Below are 20,660 nucleotides of genomic sequence, written 5' to 3'. Positions count from 1 at the left end.
GAAGAAAGGAAGAAAAAGGAGAAGAAAGGAAGAAAAAAAGAGAAGAAAAGAAGAAAAAGGAGAATAAAAGATGAAAAAGGAGAAGAAAGGAAGAAAAATAGAAGAAAGGAAGAAAAAGGAGAAGAAATGAAGAAAAAGGAGAAGAAAAGAAGAAAAAGGAGAAGAAAAGAAGAAAAAGGGAAGAAAGGAAGAAAAAGGAGAAGAAAGGAAGAAAAAGGAGAATAAGAAGAGGAGGAGAAGAAAAGAAGAAAAAGGAGAATAAGAAGAGGAGGAGAGGAGAACAAGAGGAAAAATAGAAGAAGATGAGAGGAGAAGTAGTAGAAGAAGAGGAGAAGTAGAAGTAGAAGAAGAAGTAGAAGAAGAGGAGAAATAGAAGAAGAGGAAAAATTAGTTTAGGGTTACAAGAAGAAGAAATATATTTTTTGTCATTTAATTTTGCTATTGTATAGTGTATATGCTTAAGTGTTAATAGTGTTTCTTAGATTATTGCTTAATTTTGCTATTGTATATGCTTAAGTGTTAATAGTTTAATTTTTCTATTGTATATGCTTAAGTGTTAATAGTTTATTTTTAGCAAGGAAATTAACAGAACTAGTTTAATTTTGCTATTGTATATGCTTAAGTGTCCAGGACTGGGCTCCGCCTGGCTGGTATTTTAGAGTTTAGGTTCTAGCCAAGACCCGGGACTAAAGGTCCTCCTATATAAAACGAGCCTTCGAAGTTTCCAACCCATCTTATATAGTTTGTTAGTTTATTAGTTAATCAAATGTCCGTTTTTTGCAGAACTATGGATCCACATATCAGGAACCTCGAAGAGGAAGAACTTCTCGAAGATATAATCAAAGACGGCCCCGACGTTGAACCAGCCGAATCTCCGACGTCCTATCTAAACGACTCCGGATATGGAATGGAGGTCGAGCGGCACGAAGATGAAGCCGATGGGGCAGGAGATAGGTCCAATGACGGAGAAGGTGATAGCTCCACTGATGGAGAAGCCGGTGGAGAAGCCGGTGAAGAAATAATAAAGTCCGGCGAGGTATACATATGAAGTTCGACAATCACTTGTAATATGTGAAAAATATTGGAGATAGCTCTATATTGTATACATATACATTCATTTGACGAATGTTTCTCCCTCTTAGGCCTCCACATCGAGCAAATCTACGAAACGAGGCCCGATTAGAAAGTTGGATGCACGGACGCATTACACCTTTGAGGTGATAATGCCTACGGGCGAACCCAAGCTTCCTAAGAATGCTGCTGACACATTCAAGAAGCAATGCGGAGTTCTCGTTAGGGATCACGTCCCGATCAGCGTTCGGGAGTGGAACAAGCGCAAAGGGGCAACCGATAGTGACTATGTCGCCGAAAGGTACAAAGATAATCTTTGGAATGATCTCATGTCACATTTCAACCTGCCAGAATATGAGAATGAAGACGCCGCAGACAAACTGAGGGCCAAAGTCAAGCAGTGGACTCTGAAGAAGATGGCCGAACTGTTCCGTAGCTGGAAGAAGAAGCTATGGAAAAACTATCTGAAGACAAAGAAAGTGCCAGTATTCGAGGGGTATCTAGCCAAGCAGGCGAATCACTGGAAGGAATTTCAAGAGTACAAGGAGTCAGAAGATGCCCAGGCATTATCAGAAAAGAACAAGATAAATGCTGACAAGAAGAAATATCACCACAAGCTGGGGTGAGGGGGCTATCAGACTGCCATCCCAAAGTGGGAAAAGAAAGAGCAAGATCTGATAGATAAAGGCATCGTACCTGAACCACTCCGTGATGAGTGGGAACTGAGAGCAAGAAATTGGTTCCTTGCGCATGGTGGGTCGTACGACGAAAAAACAGGGGACCTCATCTACAATGACAATCTTAGGATACCCAGGGAGAATTGGAAAAGGATAGTGAAAGAAATTAAGGAGGGACAAAGAAAGTTCACTGCAGATAGAGATAAAGATTTTCTCACACTGGTCCTCGGCAATGACGAACATGGAGGACGAACGCGAGGCTTCGGTCCATCTTACCCGTGGTGGCTTGGGTTTGCCAGAGACCAAGACACTTAGAGAAGCTGAGAGAGAGCAAAGAAGCGGCAGCAGGTTGAGGAGAATGACAAGTTCAACCAGTTGCTTGCCAGGATTAACGAGCAACAGAAGCAGATTGATGAGCTTAGAGGAGTACCGCGCCAGGAAGATCCTGCACTTGATATTACCGGCGCCCCATCTAAGTGAAAAAACAGCGTGGCTGAATCTGAGGCCCCGCCCGATGATGAACGAAGAATGATAGAGGGCGGTCCCGGCTACCCCGTGGATGGAATCAAGGATTCAACATCATGTGAACTTCATCAGAAATTCAAGAACATATCCATGAAGCTGGCCGTCGGACAAGCTTTACCTTCTGGCCCTAATGCACGCTGGCATGGCCGTGAGATTCTAGCTGGCTTTGCTAAAGTCGGGGTGGATGAAATCATGACGGGGTTTAATAATATGGAGCTCGACATAGCTGGACCCGAAGATGAGAGGACACTTGGAGAAGTACTGGGTGGAGTCATCCTATGGGACAAGAACTACATCAAGCTTCCAGGCTCGGCCCCAAGGACAACACCGTCTCCGAGTCATCGCAGGTCACCTACACCTCCATTACCTCCAAGCCCTCCACATGACGTCGGCCAGCACAACACGAGTCCATCTCAATCACCGCCGCCGGACTTGGGTCGTCCGTCTCCGCCGCTGCCCGCTCCGGATACAAACCCTGAGCCTGCCACGGATACAAAGCGGGAGCGTGCCACCAATAACGCTCCGCCGTTGCCCGCTCTGGATACAAACCCTGAGCCTGCCACGGATACAAAGCGGGAGCGTGCCACCAAGAACGCTCCGCCGCCGCCCGCTCCGGATACAAAGCCTAAGCCTGCCACGGATACAAAGCGGGAGCGTGCCACCAAGAACGCTTCGCCGCCGCCCGCTCCAAATACAAAGCCTGAGCCTGCCACGGATACAAAGCGGGAGCGTGCCACCAAGAACGCTCCGCCGCCGCCCGCTCCGGATACAAAGCCTGAGCCTGCCACGGATACAAAGCGGGAGCGTGCCACCAAGAACGCTCCGCCGCCGCCCGCTCCGGATACAAAGCCTGAGCCTACCACGGATACAAAGCGGGAGCGTGCCACCAAGAACGCAACGCCGCCGCCCGCTCCGGATACAAAGCCTGAGCCTGCCACGGATACAAAGCGGGAGCGTGCCACCAAGAACGCTCCGTCGACGATTCCTAAGCCACAGAGCACCCCAAAGCGCAAACGGTCGCCCCTCCCAAAGGTACGTCATGCTAATCTTCCTATCGGACCTTATGATCTTACCCCCGAGGAAAACGCCAGGATAGCAAAGGAATATCATGATGCGCAGATGAAAAAGAAGGAACCCGAGCCCCGCCCGGAATACACCTAGAAGCAAATAGCATTTGCAAAATACTTCACGACCCTTCCATTACAGTATGACTTACACCATAAGCCTGATGACTATACACGCACATTGCAGAAGGAAGTGAAAAAGAGCAGATCTCGATCACCGCCGCCGGACTTGGGTCATCCGTCTCCGCCGCCGCCCGCTCCGGATACTAAGCGGGAGCGTGCCACCAAGAACGCTCCGCCGACGATTCCTAACCCACAGAGCACCCCAAAGCGCAAACGGTCGCCCCTCCCAAAGGTACGTCATGCTAATCTTCCTATCAGACCTTATGACTTACACCATAAGCCTGATGACTATACACGCACATTGCAGAAGGAAGTGAAAAAGAGCAGTTCAACTACAAGCAAGAAAAAATAAGACGTTCCTCAGCTTGGACAACAGGCCAAACAGTCGATCCCACCCCTCAAGGTGTTAACCGAGAATGTTCCCCCTCCGGTGCAGGGGCTAGCTTTAGAAAGAGCAAAGGAGTTGGCGGCTGCATGTGGTATCTCGGTTGAAGAATTGTTGTCTTCCCAAGACGACAAGATACCCAAGGCTGTGGTAGCCCTTAAGCCAAAGTTTGTCATGGGAGAGCCTTTGGTCAGCAAAGATGATCTCCCAACAAATATGCGTTACTTGCATAAATGGTACTTAAGTGAATCAAAGAATGGGAGAACGATGATCGTGCTGAGTGTCCCACAGGAGTACTACGGCCGCCCCGAAGAAATCCATATCGACTTTGATGAACTCTTCTAGATGTACAATGGCGACGCCCTCGACAAATCGCTTATGAGTTGCTATTGTCTGTAAGTTTTTCAATTCGTTGTCTACATATAACTTGTTTAGTTATTTCAATTCATTGTCTATATATAACTTGTACTCTATTATGCAGAATGAAGATTCTGGAGTGTAAAAGTAAGAGCATTATAAATATTGGGTTTATTGACCCAGATAAAATACATATAGCGACGCTAACTGATTATCCCAAGGAGACGGAGGAAAACCTTCTAAGGTTTCTAACAGATCAAAATTTCTGTGACCACATACTGTTTCCATACAACTTCATGTGAGGGTCTTTACTCTGTTGTGTCCATTCACTTATAAGTGTAATTGATAAGTTACTCACACACACACACACACACACACATATATATATATATACATGTGCAGCTTCCATTGGATTCTGTTGGACATTCAAATTGATAAGGGAAGAGTTGATGCCTTCGACCCATTATCGAGACCCTTGGAACAGTTCCAAAGCCTGCAGGACATGCTCCAAGGGTAATTTCAATCATTCTTGCGCTCTATCGGTCTCTTTCGATGATTTTTTGATATATCAATTAATGAAAAACTTAGCAAATCATTATCCTTGTCGGGCAGGGTTTGGAAGCGGTTCAAGTGCGTGACTCCCGGTAACTTTCCTGAGAAGCTGACCTTTAGAGCGGCTCAGGTAAGTAGTAGTATGATATACTTCTATTTTCAATACATTTATGGTGCTAGATTATTATTTTGATTATATATATTCTATTCTCGTAAAGTGCGACCAGCAGCCACGGGGAACGCATCTATGCGGATACTATGTTTGCGAGACCATTCGCACGTTTACCTCTGAGCACAAGGATCATAGATTCGACGTAAGCAATGAACATTCACACCTCTATTTTTACCCGTCATTCTTTGTTATCATGATTGATATTCATATTCATCTCCTCTTCTTATATAGCACACGGCCATGACGACGAAGGTCCTACCAGAGCAACGCGCGGTTGCTGTTGCAGAGGAGCTTGCGACCTTTCTGAGGACGGAAGCTATAGATGACAAAGGACGATTTAGTGTAGCTAGGGGCCATTACTGATGTTCGTCCATATAATCGAATAGACGGGCTCTAGTCCCGATAATTCAGATCTCCATATAATTGTATATATATGCTCGCTTGTAAGATAAGTTAATCTTATATATATATGCATAATTATTTCTTTTTAAATTATATGAAAACTAATTCCGGAACACCAAACGAGGCATCACGTTAATCTCCCGAACACCTAAACCCTAAAACCCTAAAACCCAAAAATAATTTCATTCAGAAAAAAAACCCAAAAATAAGCAAAATCTGAAACCCTTTAGTCCCGGTCCGTGTAACGAACCGGGACTAAAGGGCCTGCCCCTGGGGCGCTACGAGGCGCCCACGTGGAGCACCTTTAGTCCCGGCTTGTGACAGGGCCGGGACTAAAGGTTAGGCCTTTAGTCCCGCCCCTTTAGTCTCGGTTGGTGAACCGGGACTAAAGCCCCTTACGGGCCGGGGCTATAGGCCCCGTCCCCACTAGTGGTATATAGGACCTCCAGGTTAAGAGCGATGTTTTACTTAGTCAATGGATGTACATGATTAGCACTTAGAAGGTGTATTGCAAAACTCTTAGTTTGTCTTGAAGATTGAATTGCTTACCGTGCGTCCAACCTAGTTATCCGCATCTTCACATACATCGCTGGGATAGTTCACGTGTGGATGCTTGTTTAATTGTCTAGATTAAGAAGCATGTAAGAATTAATTTAGTTGGGTGCCATGTACTTCATCGTGGAGTATAATCGACTCAGTTATTTGGTGTAACCAATCATAACTAACACAAGCTGGGCACAACTAATATCAATTTGATCTTGTGTTAGTTGTTGGGCTTATCCACATGCAAAATGTTCTTGTACCGTGAAAAAACATGATAAATTCTATTATGTTAGAATAAATTTGTTTTATCATGTTTTTCATGGAACAAGAACATTTTTGAATGTACACTCGGCATGGCTTACTGTATTTCCTTTTGGCAACCGGTACCTCTTTGATATACCGCCCACCACATGGTAGCTTTCTTCTTCTTTCTTATTAGCGTCTGTTTGTGTTGTTGCCTTCAACAAACTTATTTTTATATATTTTACACCCGAACTTGTTGTACGGACATGACGATTTCTTTATCAATAAAACAGAGAGAAAATCTGTTTTCGGGAGAAGACAACAGACGCTAGAGACCCCACTAGTAGAAAACAGGGCTTTGGTCCACGGGAGATAAGAGCTTTATTTCCGGTTCTATTACGAACCAAGACCAATGGGTGCATCAGTCCCAGTTCATGAGGGTAGGGCGCCGGCCGGGCCAGGATCCCGGTTCGTCTGACCCCTTTGGTCCTGGTTCCAGACACGTACCGGGATCAATGGTCGTCGCTCCTGGCGTAGCACCTGTAGTCTCGGTTGGTGGTTTGAACCGGGACTAAAGATCAGTCTTTTGTCCCGATTCTTGCCACCAACCGGGACCAAAGAGATGCCTATATATATCCTCACCCGTGCCCACCCTCTCTTCTGTTTTTTGGCCATGTGGGATGTCTGCATGCCCTGCTTTGTTCACCGTTCTATGCATGTACATGAGGTGTTCGATGAAATGATCGAGCCACACTTAAGCTTTCTCCTCTTCAAGCTTGACCTCCAATCTCCATTTTCCACAAGATTTGTCTAGGTTTGGTGGTGCACCAACTACACAAGTGTTTTAAAAGGTTAGCTACTTCATCCTTTCATATCTCACTGCTAGTTTAGCTCATTTCAAATGCTCTAGAAGTAGAGTGGTTCGTGGGTTTTAGTGTAGGAGTGTATGTGGGAGTTCTTTTGATTTATATGTACAATATGAGCTCAAGTTAACTTCTTACAGTCTGCACATGTGTAGGTGACATCCCGTCCCGGTCCTCACCGTCGTCGATCGCCTGCGTCGATCTCATCACCGGCACCACCGTGGTGGCTTCCACGTAGCTAGCTCGCTCAGCCTGATTTCACGGCTCCTCGCTACCCCGTGGATAGTATCACGGAGGCTGAACATTGTGTGCTAATGGCAAAATGCCAGAACCTGACCTTGAAAGCGGCGCTCAACTCTGTTGTACCTCCTCGAGCTGAGGAAACTTTCCATTGCCGTCCGATTCGACATGGCTATAATATTGTGATGGTGGATGAAATAATGGAGGGATTTGAGGAATTGGCGCTTGACTACCCTACAGGTGAAGGGGAGATTCATTTGGAAAATTATTTAAGGTCTATATGTCTAGGAGTACATCAAGCTTCCAAACTGGACGCCTTAGCAGACTGATCAGCTGACTCCGCCTCCTCCGGCGCATGAGCGCACTCCGCCTCCTTATCCACCTCCTTCGGCGCATGAGCGCACTCCGCCTCCTTATCCTCCTCCTCCCCTGCCTCCTTCGGCGTGTGAGCGCACTCCGCCTCCTTATCCGCGTCCTCCCGCGCATCAGCAAAGGCGGAAGATAGATGCCGCCGCTCCGGCGGGTAGCAGTACAAGAGGCGGGAAGAAATTCAAATTTGGTCCAAGCCTAAAGGCTCCTGCAAAGTTACCATATGAGAGGACTAAGGAGGAAAACGCAGTAATCATGGATGCCTATAATAAGGCCTTTTTTGCACCGAAACATCCACCTCCAAAGGAGAAAATTGATCCGGTAAAAGCAAAGCGCTGTCTGGATGCCCTTAACCGACCACCACCACGTGTGCTGCCATCACACTATAAGCGAATTCTTGGAAAGACATATGATCAAGCGAAGCAGTCGGGAAGCTTAAGTACCAGTGGTGCAAGAAGTGGGAAAAAATTCCCCAGCTCGGCGAACAGGATAAGCAATCGTTCCCCCATCTCAATGTGTTTACCGATGTTGCTAATATTGATTCGGGGTAGTGGCCGCTAATCCTGGTTTCGCTCTTGGTTATTACTTAAGCGAAGATGTACAGTTCGAAACTGCCCCGGTAGTAGCCCTTAGATACGAGCATGGGAAGCCTCTTGTCAAACCTGAACAGTTGACGGAACTATCAACGATGATGCGAAGACTACGTGATTGGTACTTGAAAGCCTGCAAGGATGGGACCAACGGTATGTACGTGTGAATTAAAGATGAGCACTTTTGTAGTGGAAATGGGTCGTTGTACATTGAGTTTGACGAATTCTTTCATTTATACAATCAAGACGTCCTGAAAAAACGATCATCAGTTCCTATAGTCTGTAAGTATTATTTCTATAATTAAGTCTCTAGCTCAGCTCCTTCATTATTGCGTGTAACTATCCTTACTATATTATGCAGATTGAAGATCCTCGAATGCAAAAGAGGACAAATATATGACATTGGGTTTACTAACCCAAATACCGCAAATGCACATAGCGTATGTAAGACTCCCATGGATAACGAGATATTGTTGCTAACTGTGTTACTTCGACAACATGACAGAAGGAAAATACTATTTCCTTCCAACTTCGGGTGAGTGTTACTAGTTGTCTTTGACACATTCTGTTTCGCTTACTCAAGGCTAAGTGTAATTGATGAGTTATGTGTGCGCAGGTTTCACTTTGTTATGTTAATCATTACGCTCGACGAGGGACTAGTACTTGTCTTGTTTGTTATGTTAATCATTACGCTCGACGAGGGACTAGTACTTGTCTTGGACTTTCTACGAAAGACCCTACAGAGTTGGCGCCGATTAATGAAATGCTTCATAAGTACGTTCAATCATTATCACACCATGTCGACAACTTTCTTTCATTTTTCTAATATCAAGTGATCATTTTATTTGCCGTGCAGTGTTTGCAAAAAGTTCACCAAGAGTGCTAAAGGTGAAAGGAATAAGGAGCCGCGATTTTCCTTCTCAAAAGTAAGTAGTACTAGCTAGTTCCGCACATCTTTCATTCATTCTAGTTTCAATACCAGTATCATGCTTGACTATTATTTTGATCGAACTGTATTCTCATAAAGTACTGCTTGAGGCAGGAATCCCGGACTAATTTCTGTGGATACTTCGTTTGCGAGTGGATTCACCAGATGACCTGTGATAACGGCAGATCTTTTAAAGAACTTGACGTACGTAAACAATATTCACATTTTTATTTTATTAGCATCAACCGTGTTGAGTTTAATTCATATATATTATCTAGTTAGGGATCGCAAGAGATGTTATATATTGTATATATGCATGATCGCGTACTATATGTAGTGGGGTCGAGTTGTTCCACCAAGTATGGAGAAAGAGTGGTCACTTGTCTCTATATATATGTTCTTGATCACAATGTTGTGTAATTAATGATTCCTTCATTTGCTTACTAGTTAGCGGCGAGTTCACTCTATAGTAGCTACCGTCGATCAAGTACGAAGAAAGAGAGGTCACTTCTCTCTATATATAGTACTCCCTCCGTTCCAAAAGAACTGTCTCAACTTTGCACTAGCTCTAATACAAAGTTGTACTAAGCTTAAGACACTTATTTTGGGACGAGGGAGTAGCTAGCTAACACAATATGAAATCCCTAAAACCCTCCAAAAATCCTAAACCCCCCATTTTAAAAAAAACCCGACGCCCGCGAGCTGCTGACGCGTGGCTGCCTTTTGGTCCCGGTTGGTGTAGACTAAAGGTCCTCCTGCCTGAGTGCCCCGCAGCGGCCACGTGGAGCTCCTTTGGCCCCGGTTCGTAAGCCAAGCGGGACTAAAGGTTCTAGATATTTGTCCGATTTGTTTTGTCCCGGTTGAAGAAACCGAGACTAAAGGCCCACTGGAACCGGATTTAAAGCCCTGTTTTTCACTAGTGTCCATTGATTATTTATGTATATTACGGCTGGTTTTGTCAATGATGTTAGGCATTTATCTGGGGAGAAAAAAGTTGAGCGTGTTAATTACGCTGTTCAGTTTAGGTATCATGGTTTGTAGAGCTAGAGCATCTCCGCTCAATACTAGTTCGATCAAAACTAACACTCCATCCGTTCCTAAATATAAGTTTTGTAGAGATTTTACTACGGACTATATACGAAGTAAAATGAATGAATGTATAGTCTAAAGTATGTGTATATAGATAGTATGTAGTTTATAGTATTTTTTTTAAAAAGACTTATATTTAGAAACGAAGGGAGTAAGTAACAAAGGGATGCCTAGTGTATGCTGCATGCAGGCAGCAGTTTAGCATTAGCAGCGGCACGTACATAGACGCTCAAGTCCATCCCAAGGATTGCATGGCATCGGGCAATGGCAAGCTGGACTTTCAACACTTGGACCCGTCGAGCAAGCTGCCCACTTGATCACCCAAATCCTACTAATCAGTAGTTCTTCATGCTCAAGCACGTGGGCCTACGTTGAACTAGTCCGGGCATCAAATAATATGGTGTACGGTGCTGGCATGAACCCGGTTTTGGATCGAGATCATCTGCTAATCGGTAGTTCTTCATGCACGGTTACTTGATTTTGTCAAAAGCTCCACCCACCATCCCCAACATGCATGGCCGGAAGCACCACTATAAATGTCCATACCATCTTTCCCTTAGAACTCACCTCATCTTACAGCAGTACACACTTCGATAAAATACACACAATGATAGGCAAAAAGCTAGTAGCGCTTGGCTATGTTGTCCTCTTGAGCATTGGAGTGACCAATGCTACAAGGGTGGCCAGATACTCCACTGGAAGTGCCAAGGGAACGGGAGGAGGAGGAGGAGAGGGTGGGGGAACTGTGAGTGGTGGTGGGTCGGGTGCAGGAAGTGGAATTAGGTCTGGCGTGAGTTCTAGTAGTGGTAGCCATGCAAGCGGTGGAGGTGGAGGTGGCGGGGGAGGCGGTGGCCAAAATGGTGGAACTGGATATGGTAGCGCGGGTCTGGCTCCGGCTCTGGTTCTAGTCAATATAGTCAAGGATCTTCATATCCTTATGGTGGTGGATATGGTGGATATACTAGCGATGGCGGTTCCGGTGGCGGCGGTGGTGGAGGGCAAGCTAGTGGTTATCGAGGATCTAGTGGATATGGGGCTGGTAGTGGCACTGGTTCCGGCTCAGCAACTGCTACTAACAATTTTTATAGACAAGGTAGTACAAATGCAGATGCCGGTGGAAATGGTGGTGGCGATGGCGGAGGAAGAAATGGTGGGAGTGGTGTGGGCAAAGGTGTTGGATCTGGGTATGGCAATGCCAATCCCTAGTTCTGTTTCTGTGAGGAATCTAAAAAAATGAAGCCTAACCTAGTGTGTCAAATCGATGTCTTCAACTCTTTTTTCATTTGTTTGTTATCATCTTACGTATGATCAAATAAGGGCTTCATTGTTCTGGTGAAAAATGCACTAGTGTTTTTGATATATTCCAAGAATATAACATGTCAATGTATCACTATTTATATGTAATAAGTTATACACCATCGTTTTGGTGTCAAAGTCGTTACTTTTTTTTTATGAAATCATGTATTAAATTTTATTTGAAAGCTTGTACGATTTTTGAAATTGTGGTTGTTCTTACACTTTGCGAAATTTGATTTGCATTTAAGTTCCAAAGTTTGTTCCCAGTCTCAAATAGTTTATGTTGAAATGTCTAGGAGCTCTATATAATTTTTTGACAAAGCTCTTTTCTGCCGGAATAGGGGGTTTCATTAACTGATAATAATATATTTACAATCCTTCAAAAGGAGCTGCAAAATAGCAGATGTTGCATCTAGGATACAGATGGATCTGTTTGCACTCTTAGCAGCTATTTGCGCGAGAGCATGGTCAACCTTATTTGCCCTCCGTGGTGTATCATATGACTTGCTAACCGAAAACAACGATACCATCCTCTAGGCCTCTTTGTACTGGTACATAGCAACGATCTATTGTCTCCTCCATCCTTCAGGATATTATTGATTGACAAGCTATCAGACTCAATGATCGAAGACATAGTAGCTTGTTTCGGGAAAAGATTAATACCCTCCACACACTCTCATCCATCCACTTCCTCGGGATCATAACACCACCCATTCTATACATGCTCGTCGCTAGAGTTGACCATAAACTAGCAAAAGTTGTATGTCAACAAAGCAAGTGCCTATAGTTGTACAAATAGGGGATTTCTTTGCTTGGGAAATGCTAATTATCCTCTAGTGTATTAAACCACATGCTTTAGTTACTTAGTTAGCCCTCTCAAGTAGTCTTCATGCAAGGAACACTACTACGAAATGAAGCACTAGAGACCCCTCATCACGGACCGGCTACCGGCGAAACATCGGTGATGAGTTTCAACACTGATCGGCCTCCTCAAAGGAATCAGGGATGAGCTTCATGCTGTCGGAGTACCACATGACTCTTAATTAGTCCAATACACACCATGCACAAACTTTCATTGCCTATTAAGCTAGCAATTCCTATATATGTATGATATTAAGTTTGTAAAATAAAAATGTTGTTTATTTTATATGAACATGGGATGGGCATACAACATTGTTGTTGTGACCTTTTAGTGTACTATATATAAATCACTCTTTTTGAAAGAGTGTTTTGTGCAGTGCACCTAAATGACACATTGGTGATGTTGATCTATTTTAAGTGCACTACATAAAAGAAAAAGAACCATTGCCCAAGCTCCCGACCTTGAATGGGGGAGGTTAAATGTAGTTTCTAGTGAGTTAAAGGACTCATTGGAATGTACTTTCACGTTGTTGATGAATCTTCGATGGAAAAACTCTTCTCCCAATTGAATCATTGTAGGTAGATAATTATACATTTGACAGTATCAGCAAGAAATGCAATCCAATATTATGCTCACATATTGCGTGAACATAACTTTGTGTTGCAGTACAAAATGGGGTGCATCCCCATTTTGCATCACCAAAAGATGTCATCACTCACCTGTCTTATGCAAATGCTCAGCCAATAAATAACTCCATGGAAGGCCGTTCTCAAAGTTATCATAGACTGTCCAGTTTATGATGGACAACATAACTGGACGACTAGTTGGCCTGTATGTGATGCCAATGTCATCACTGACCCCAAGGCACTGACGGGCCTGATACTCATCTGTGATGATACAATTTGTCCGGTCGGTGCTATTCAAATTTGTAGTAGGGGAAGGAACATACTCAATGGAGTTGTCATCCTTCCAGAGACCGACCATAAGATGCACCGAAAAACATTAGTAGGGTAGCTTTCAAAGTTGACGTTGAAAATGACTATGAAAATGTGATGTCATCCTTCCTTTAGTATACACTTTGGGCGAAGGTCTTTTCCGATGAAGTGGTGTGCGTGGTTCGATAGTTTTGTATCCAGAGGTAGCATCACTATAAAAGCTAACATTACTTCCAATCCAAAAATGGTCCTGACCGGGTGATTCACTATCTCCAATGTGGTTGTTTAACACAGTTGCAAATATGTTTTCTATTCGGGTTGAGCGCGTCAAACATTTGGCCAGGTTATAGGAGAAGTACTGCTGCATCTTGTTGATAGAGGCCTCTTAGTTCAGTATACTGTCCACATGATTCTTTTATGGAACATGGCCTAACATGATTTTTTTTTCTTTTTTAGAGTTCGAGCAGATTTTGTGTCTTAAGCTTACAATCTATTTGTATAAAAGTGAATTTTACCTTTTTGGAGAGGCCAATGATTTACACACACGATATGGCAACTTCTTAAGATGTGCGTAACGCGATATCTTGGTTGGATACTTTGTAATTCTAATCCATTATCATTGCCTCACTAACGTGAAGTCAAAATATGTCGAAGAGAAATTAGCGAAACACGTGAGTAGTTGGGAAGCGAAGATGTTCTCAGTTGCGCGCGCGCGCGCGGGGGGGGGGGGGTCTTGTTTAGATCAATTGGACTCACAAACATGGTCCCCTATATGGTGTCCTTTTTTCAGATGAATGTAAATTCTTCTACTAGAGGGACAACAAAAAGAAGAAGAAATATAGATTGGCAAAATGGAGTGCGGTTTGCCGACCAAAAATCCACGAGGGTCATGGACTTGGTATATAGGACCTCTAGGTTAAGAACGATGTTTTACTTAGTAAATGGATGTACATGATTAGCACTTAGGAAGGTGTCTTGCGAAACTCTGAAAAGTATTTAGGCCCAAAACCGGTGTCTCAAGGTATTGCAAACATGGATTTCTCATTTTTGGGCAGGAGTGATGGTGGCTAAGAAACATCTTTTTCACTTCGGTTCTTTTGCAGCCAGGGAGCAGTCTGACATTGTCTTCTAGGAGGATCAACGGTAGGGACCACTACTACTAGGAAGAAATATCTAGCATCTTCACGATAAGGATAATACGCTTGCGCAAGTCTTGAGCATCCCCCTTCTCAATTTAGCCTTTAGGCGGTGTTTGGCAGCCCCCAGGATTGAGTCATGGAACCATCTACTTGGCCACTTGGATTGGGTCCAAAAACAATGTTGATATTAGTTTTGCTGGGATCGAAAACAAAATAGGCGTTTCACAGTAGACTGCATGTATTGGGCATGTACACACTCAAAGATTTCAATGGATAATAATATATCTGAAACTAGAAGATACCGGTAAAAGATAAATTGTTTCATTTGATACCATCCTCGAGGCGTGGTACCAACCAAGGACAACCTCCTTCGGCGTAACTGACAAGGACGCAAGAAGGGTGTTTTTTTTTCCACCACGACGCATATATTCTTTCAATGATAGTTCGCACGTTCCACGTGGTTGGTCATCCAAGTTGTGTCCACTTTCTGTCCACCTCGAAGTGTCTTCAATATGCATGATCACTAGCTCAATGGGATTAAATTTGGCCTTTTTAGGGTGCGCAATAGCAAAATGGACTCCAGCGGACGCGCGACAAACGCGCGCACGACATATAGATTACAGCGCTGTCGAATCACCATCGCGCGCTGTGTATATAGTGCGCCCGCTTCCGCGCGCCGCACTCTCTCCACCATGCCACCTTCGCGCCGGCGGGCCGGCGAACTGACCCGATGGACGCCCTTGCCGGCACCCCCCTCACCCCTTCCTACACCCTCGACCCCTCGCGGCAGCCGCCGCCGCAAACCCTAGCACGGGGAGCTTTGGCTTTGCCTCCGCCGCCGCTCCTCCAAGCACCGACGTCACGCGCGGCCTTTTCATGCCGTCACGGATGACCTGGTGGCGGGTGGCCTCGCGTCGGCCCCCGCCGTGAAGCCACATGCCCCCTTCTCGAAGCTCCCAAATGCGACACGGCCAAAGAAGGGCAAGGTTTCCACGAAGAAGAACAAGGCGGCAAACGCCTCCGGCTCCTCCAAGCCATCAAGGAATAAACTTGCATGGCATGCGAGGGCCGCGGCGCCTACCAAAGCGCCGACGAGCTCACTTGTTGAGCCGGCGGCCGACGCGCACAAGGTGTTCGAGGAAATGCCCGAAAGGTAAAAGATTTTGCCAACTTTTTGTTGTTGTTATTTTTTGAATGCATACATGTAGATAGCTCATTTGCTTGGTTTTATATCCTTTATAGTGTCAACGATGAGGCATATATGTCGACTATGGGTGTTGGCTCCAACAATTCTCATTGATCTCAAACCAATGACATGTATTTCGATGACCATGAGTTCGAGGTGGACGAGGATGGTGGCGGCATTGTCGACGCACCAAAAGGAAGAGGAGGCAACTACACCAACGATGAAGACATATTGCTATGCAATACTTGGTTGCAAGTGTCGAGGGATCCATCTGTTGGAGGTGATCAAAGTCGAGATGCATATTGGAACCGAATGAAGGAGCACTTTGATCTACACAACAAGAGTGGAGTTGACCACATGGAACGATCTCTTCGCTCCCGGTGGTCGACGATCAACCGATATTGTCAAAAGTGTGCGGCCGCACAAGTGGCGGTTGACAAGTTGAGCCCAAGTGGCACCAATGATCAGGATAGGGTAAGTGTCATTTCATCCATGTTCATCATGCTTGTTATTGGTGTTTGTAGTGCTAACTTGTTTTTTTTTTGTAGTTCAATATTGCACAAAACTTGATCAAAGGAGAGGAGAAGATGAACAAGAAAGGGAAGATCAAGAAAGGGAGACCATTTACCTTGCCTCGTTGGTATGAGGAATTGAAGGACGATGAGAAATGGAAGAAGCATGACGACATCGATGATGTTGATGAGAGCAACAAACGCAATCGAACAATTGAGTTGGATCATGATGAGGAAGAGGAATCAAGTGATGTCGGCAAGAGAAGCCCTACACCAAACTCCGTTTCATACTCGAAGCCAAAACGACCGGATGGGTGCAAGAATGACGCAAAAGAAAAGAAGAAGAGGAAAGGGGATGATGAGCTCAAAAATGCTATGGAAGCTATTGTGAAGGCAAGAAAAGAAGCAAACGAGGTGAGGAAGATGGCAAGGACCCAAGATGCCGCAGCCGGGGAGAGGAGGTTGGCGGCCGAGGAGAGGAGGGTGGCGGCCGAGGATAGGAAGGTGACATTGGATGATAGGAAGGTGGGCATGGAGGAGCGATCTAGGTTGTTGGAATGGGAGAAGCACTTGTTCTTCTTGGACACATCTACCCTCAATGAGGTGCAAAAGGAGTATGTCAATCTTACCCGTGAAGAAGTCTTGATCCAAAAAAGAGCCATGATTCGCGGCATGGGTGGCCCTGGCATAGGCGGCATGAGTGGCTTTGGAGTTACCATGGGCGGCATGGGTGCCATGGGTGGTTTTGGAGCTACCATGGGTGGCTTTGGAGCTATCATGAGATCATAGGAGGCATCGGTGGCTTCGGAGCACCTCCGGGCGGCATTGGCGGCATGGGAGGCATGAGTTTTGCGTCTCTCATGGGAGGCACGGGAGCACCTCGGGGCGGCATGTCTTCCGGTGTGCCAGCACCTTCGCATGATGCCGTTGAAGATCTTTCCAACACCGCGCGTGACAATGAAGAGGAGGAGGAAGAATCCTCTTCGGATGATGAATTGGAGGAAGAGGAAAAGGAAGAAGAAGAAGATGAAGATGAAGACGAGGACGAGGCTTGATTCTTGATGGGCGATTCGTTGGTGTGAACTTTTTACGTGGGCATGAATTTGAACTTGTGGGCATGAACTTGGTTGGATGATGTTGTGTGCATGAACTTTTTATGTCATCATGAACTTGTTTGTGTTATTTTTATTATGCCATGTCTTTGTTTTGATGTTTGAAATTCATTTTGTGTTCAAAATGTGTCGAAAATGCAACATATGGCAAGCGCCGGCTACTCGCGCGTGCTGCATTTTAGCGCGCCTGGAGCTACGCGCGCGCTGCATTTTAACGCGCCTGCTGGAGCCAGCACTGGCCGCCGCGTCAAAACAGGCGAACGTCACGCTGCAAACTGATTTTTAGCGTGCCACGGATTGGGCGGCTGTTGGAGATGCTGAGCAGGTGGCCTCGGATGTTTTACCCAGATGGATGGCGGCATAGTCTGAAGACAGACCCACCATCAACGTCGTCCTAGGTAGTGCTTCAGTCTTATATGGCTTTATTGTTGCCACTGTTTTCATTTTTAGTGTATGTTTGTAGGGTTTGGTGCATCCTACTCATGTTGAGACTAGGGTACGCTCATAATTAAGCTGCATATATGATTGTTGCCATTTTAATGTAATAAAACCACCTTTTTAGAAGAAGGAACGGTTAATTTGTCTTGAAGATTCCATTGCTCACCGTGCGTCCAACCTCACATACATTGCTGGGATTCTCCACGTCTGGATGCTTGTTTAATTGTCTAGATTAACAAGCATGTAAGAGTTAATTTAGTTGGGTGTCGTGTACTTCATCGTGGAGTATAATCGATTCAGTTATTCGGTGTAACCAAGCATAACTAACAACGTAAGCTGGGCACAACTAATATCAATTTGATCTTGTGTTACTTGTTGCGCTTATCCACGTGCAAATGTGATTTTAGCAAGTCCCATTGCTCCTTTGCATGCATCCATGGGTTGCCATTTTCTCATTTCTACGTACTATGTCAATTTTAAATGTCAAGGTCAATCGTGAGAATTTCGAGGTCGACCCCAATGTCAACAGCTGAACTGCCTCATCCGAGTCAGTGAGTGTTGATCTTCTCTACTACCTCTGTCCCGGTTTATAAATCATTCACGTAGTTCTAGGTCGACAATTTAACTATGTAAATATGTATCATATGTGATAAAAAATATATATTTAGAAACTACATCCGTGTAGAAATCTAGTGATATACTTTTCATGACATATAACACATATTTACTTCCTCAAATCGGTGACCTAGAACTACGCGAATGACTTATACACCGGGACGGAGGGAGTACCAAAAGTTTTTTCCCTTTTTTGGTATTGTATTTTTCTTAACGTGAACTTCCACTTACATTAGTGGATGGCATCTATTTTGTTTTAGAGTTAAACGGATGGCTCCAAAGCAGCTTCCAATTTGTAAATAATTAAATATATCAATATTTTCTCTTTCATTTGACCAACCTCTTTATCATTTTCATATATCAATTTCATTACCTACATGACTAAAACAAATTAACTAAAATGGGTATATGTCGAGCTTATATGTGTTTAACGGAGCTCACATCTGCTTCGGCTACACAACTCAAGGTTCCGTTCGATCAAGATATACTTCCTATCAGTTTTTAAGCCCTAGTAGACAGAAACGAAAATATGTCCAGTATTTCAAATAAAGCATCCTAAGAAAATTTCGCACAGGTTAATCTCTTCAATCTTCGTTACCTACATGATGCATGTATCCAAGTAAACAAGCACCAATTAAGCCAACTAAAAAACACTAATTAAGGCGCTAAATATTATTTGTAGGCCTCTACTGGAACTTTCATAACAAGTCCACACCACCAACATGCATGGTCGGAGTTAATGGCATGCTGAACGGATGAGGACTACTGCATGTACACGCGCTCAAGTCGACTCAATTACATAGTCAAGATCGTCGTTTACTTCGATTCCAGCTCTTGATTGCCATTGGCAACGGCGCAGCCACTTGCCGAAGTTGTTAATCTGGCCACGTTGCTAACACAACGGGCAGCTACGCTTATGCACATCTGCTGGCATGAACGTGGTTTGGACTTTTTCTATCTGCTGCAACGCCCATGGATATATATGCCGAAGTCAATACGAGAACTTCAAGTTCGTGTGTGTAACATCAAGTACTGGAGCTAGCTGTGGTTATCACTGGATGCTTGCATGTGAGTGTTGAACCGAACGAATGCCAATCGAAGAGAGCATCTAAAGAAAATCTCGCACACACGGTAATATCTCCAGTCTTCATCGCCTACATGGTATGTATCCAAGTCAACAAACACCAATTAATGCGCTAAATATTTAAGCCTCTACTTGACATTGTCAACAAGTCCTAAGCACCCTACCAATATGGTCGCAAGCACTATAAATACTCATACAGTTTTTCGTTTAGAACCCATCTCAACTTGCAAGAGTACACTTCGAAAGAAGACACACACACAATGGTAGGGAGAAAGTTACTAGCTCTTGGTTTTGTTACCATGTTGAGTATTGGATTGGCCAATGCTGCAAGGGTGGCTAGGTACTCTAGTGCCTCTGGAGTAGGAACGGGGGGAGGAGAGGGCGGGGGGTATCAGGGTGGAGGCGGCTCCGGTTCTGGGAGTGGAACCGGGTCAGGCGTGAGCTCTAGTAGTGGTACCCATGCAAGCGGTGGAGGAGGAGGCGGAGGTGGAGGTGGTAGCCAATATGGTGGATCTGGATCTGGTAGCGGGAGTGGCTCGGGATCTGGCTCTAGTCAATATAGTCAAGGATCTTCCTATCCTTATGGTGGTAGCTATGGTGGATATACCAGTGCTGGTGGTACGGGTGGCGGCGGTGGTGGAGGGCAAGCTAGTGGTTATCATGGGTCTAGTGCATATGGGGCTGGTAGTGGCACTGGTTCTGGCTCAGCTACTGCTAATAGCAATAGGTATGGACAAGATAGTAATGCATATGCAGGTGGAAACGGTGGTGGCAATGGTCGTGGAACAAATGGTGGAAGTGGTGGAGGCGGAGGTGCTGGATCTGGGTATGGCAATGCCTACCCATAGTTTCCTTTACATGAGGAATCTGAAAGTATGGAGCCCAATCTAGTCTATCAAATAGACGTCTTCAAACTTTTTCATTTATTTGTTCTCGCCTTACGTATTATCAAATAAGGGCTTCATTGTTAAACAATGTTGTAGTGTTTGTCACATGTACGAATAATGTAACATGTCAATGTATGTATATATATGTATCAAGTAATCAGCGTTTGTCCCAAGTCACTTGTGATACAATACTTGGTGTTGTATTGGTCTCTGTCGGTACAATACGATGTCTTTGCAGCTGACTGTAAATTCGCAGCCACCCTATGCCGTCATAATAGCTTACTATAAGGACACATGGTTTCTTTGACTAGGAAATGGTAATCATATATAGTCTCATGTACTGCTCTCTATTTTCCTGTTTAAAAGGCTCACACTAAGGTGTTTTTATTTATCTAGTCCTG

General features: G+C 44.7%; 1 protein-coding gene and 1 pseudogene across 1 annotated transcript; both read left to right on the top strand.

Annotated features, from left to right (window-relative positions):
• Positions 1–10,800: 10,800 nt before the first annotated feature.
• Positions 10,801–11,634, top strand: LOC123440844 (annotated as a pseudogene).
• Positions 11,635–19,632: 7,998 nt separating this feature from the next.
• LOC123440845 (putative glycine-rich cell wall structural protein 1) lies at positions 19,633–20,416 on the top strand. The gene has a single exon (XM_045117390.1). The coding sequence runs from the start codon at positions 19,633–19,635 to the stop codon at positions 20,218–20,220; it is 588 nt and encodes a 195-aa protein (XP_044973325.1). The 3' UTR covers positions 20,221–20,416.
• The last annotated feature ends 244 nt before the right edge of the window (positions 20,417–20,660 follow it).

The sequence above is a fragment of the Hordeum vulgare genome, chromosome 3H, assembly GCF_904849725.1.
Source record: "Hordeum vulgare subsp. vulgare chromosome 3H, MorexV3_pseudomolecules_assembly, whole genome shotgun sequence".
Classification (NCBI taxonomy): domain Eukaryota; kingdom Viridiplantae; phylum Streptophyta; class Magnoliopsida; order Poales; family Poaceae; genus Hordeum; species Hordeum vulgare.
This window is presented reverse-complemented; position numbering and strand designations above follow the sequence as displayed.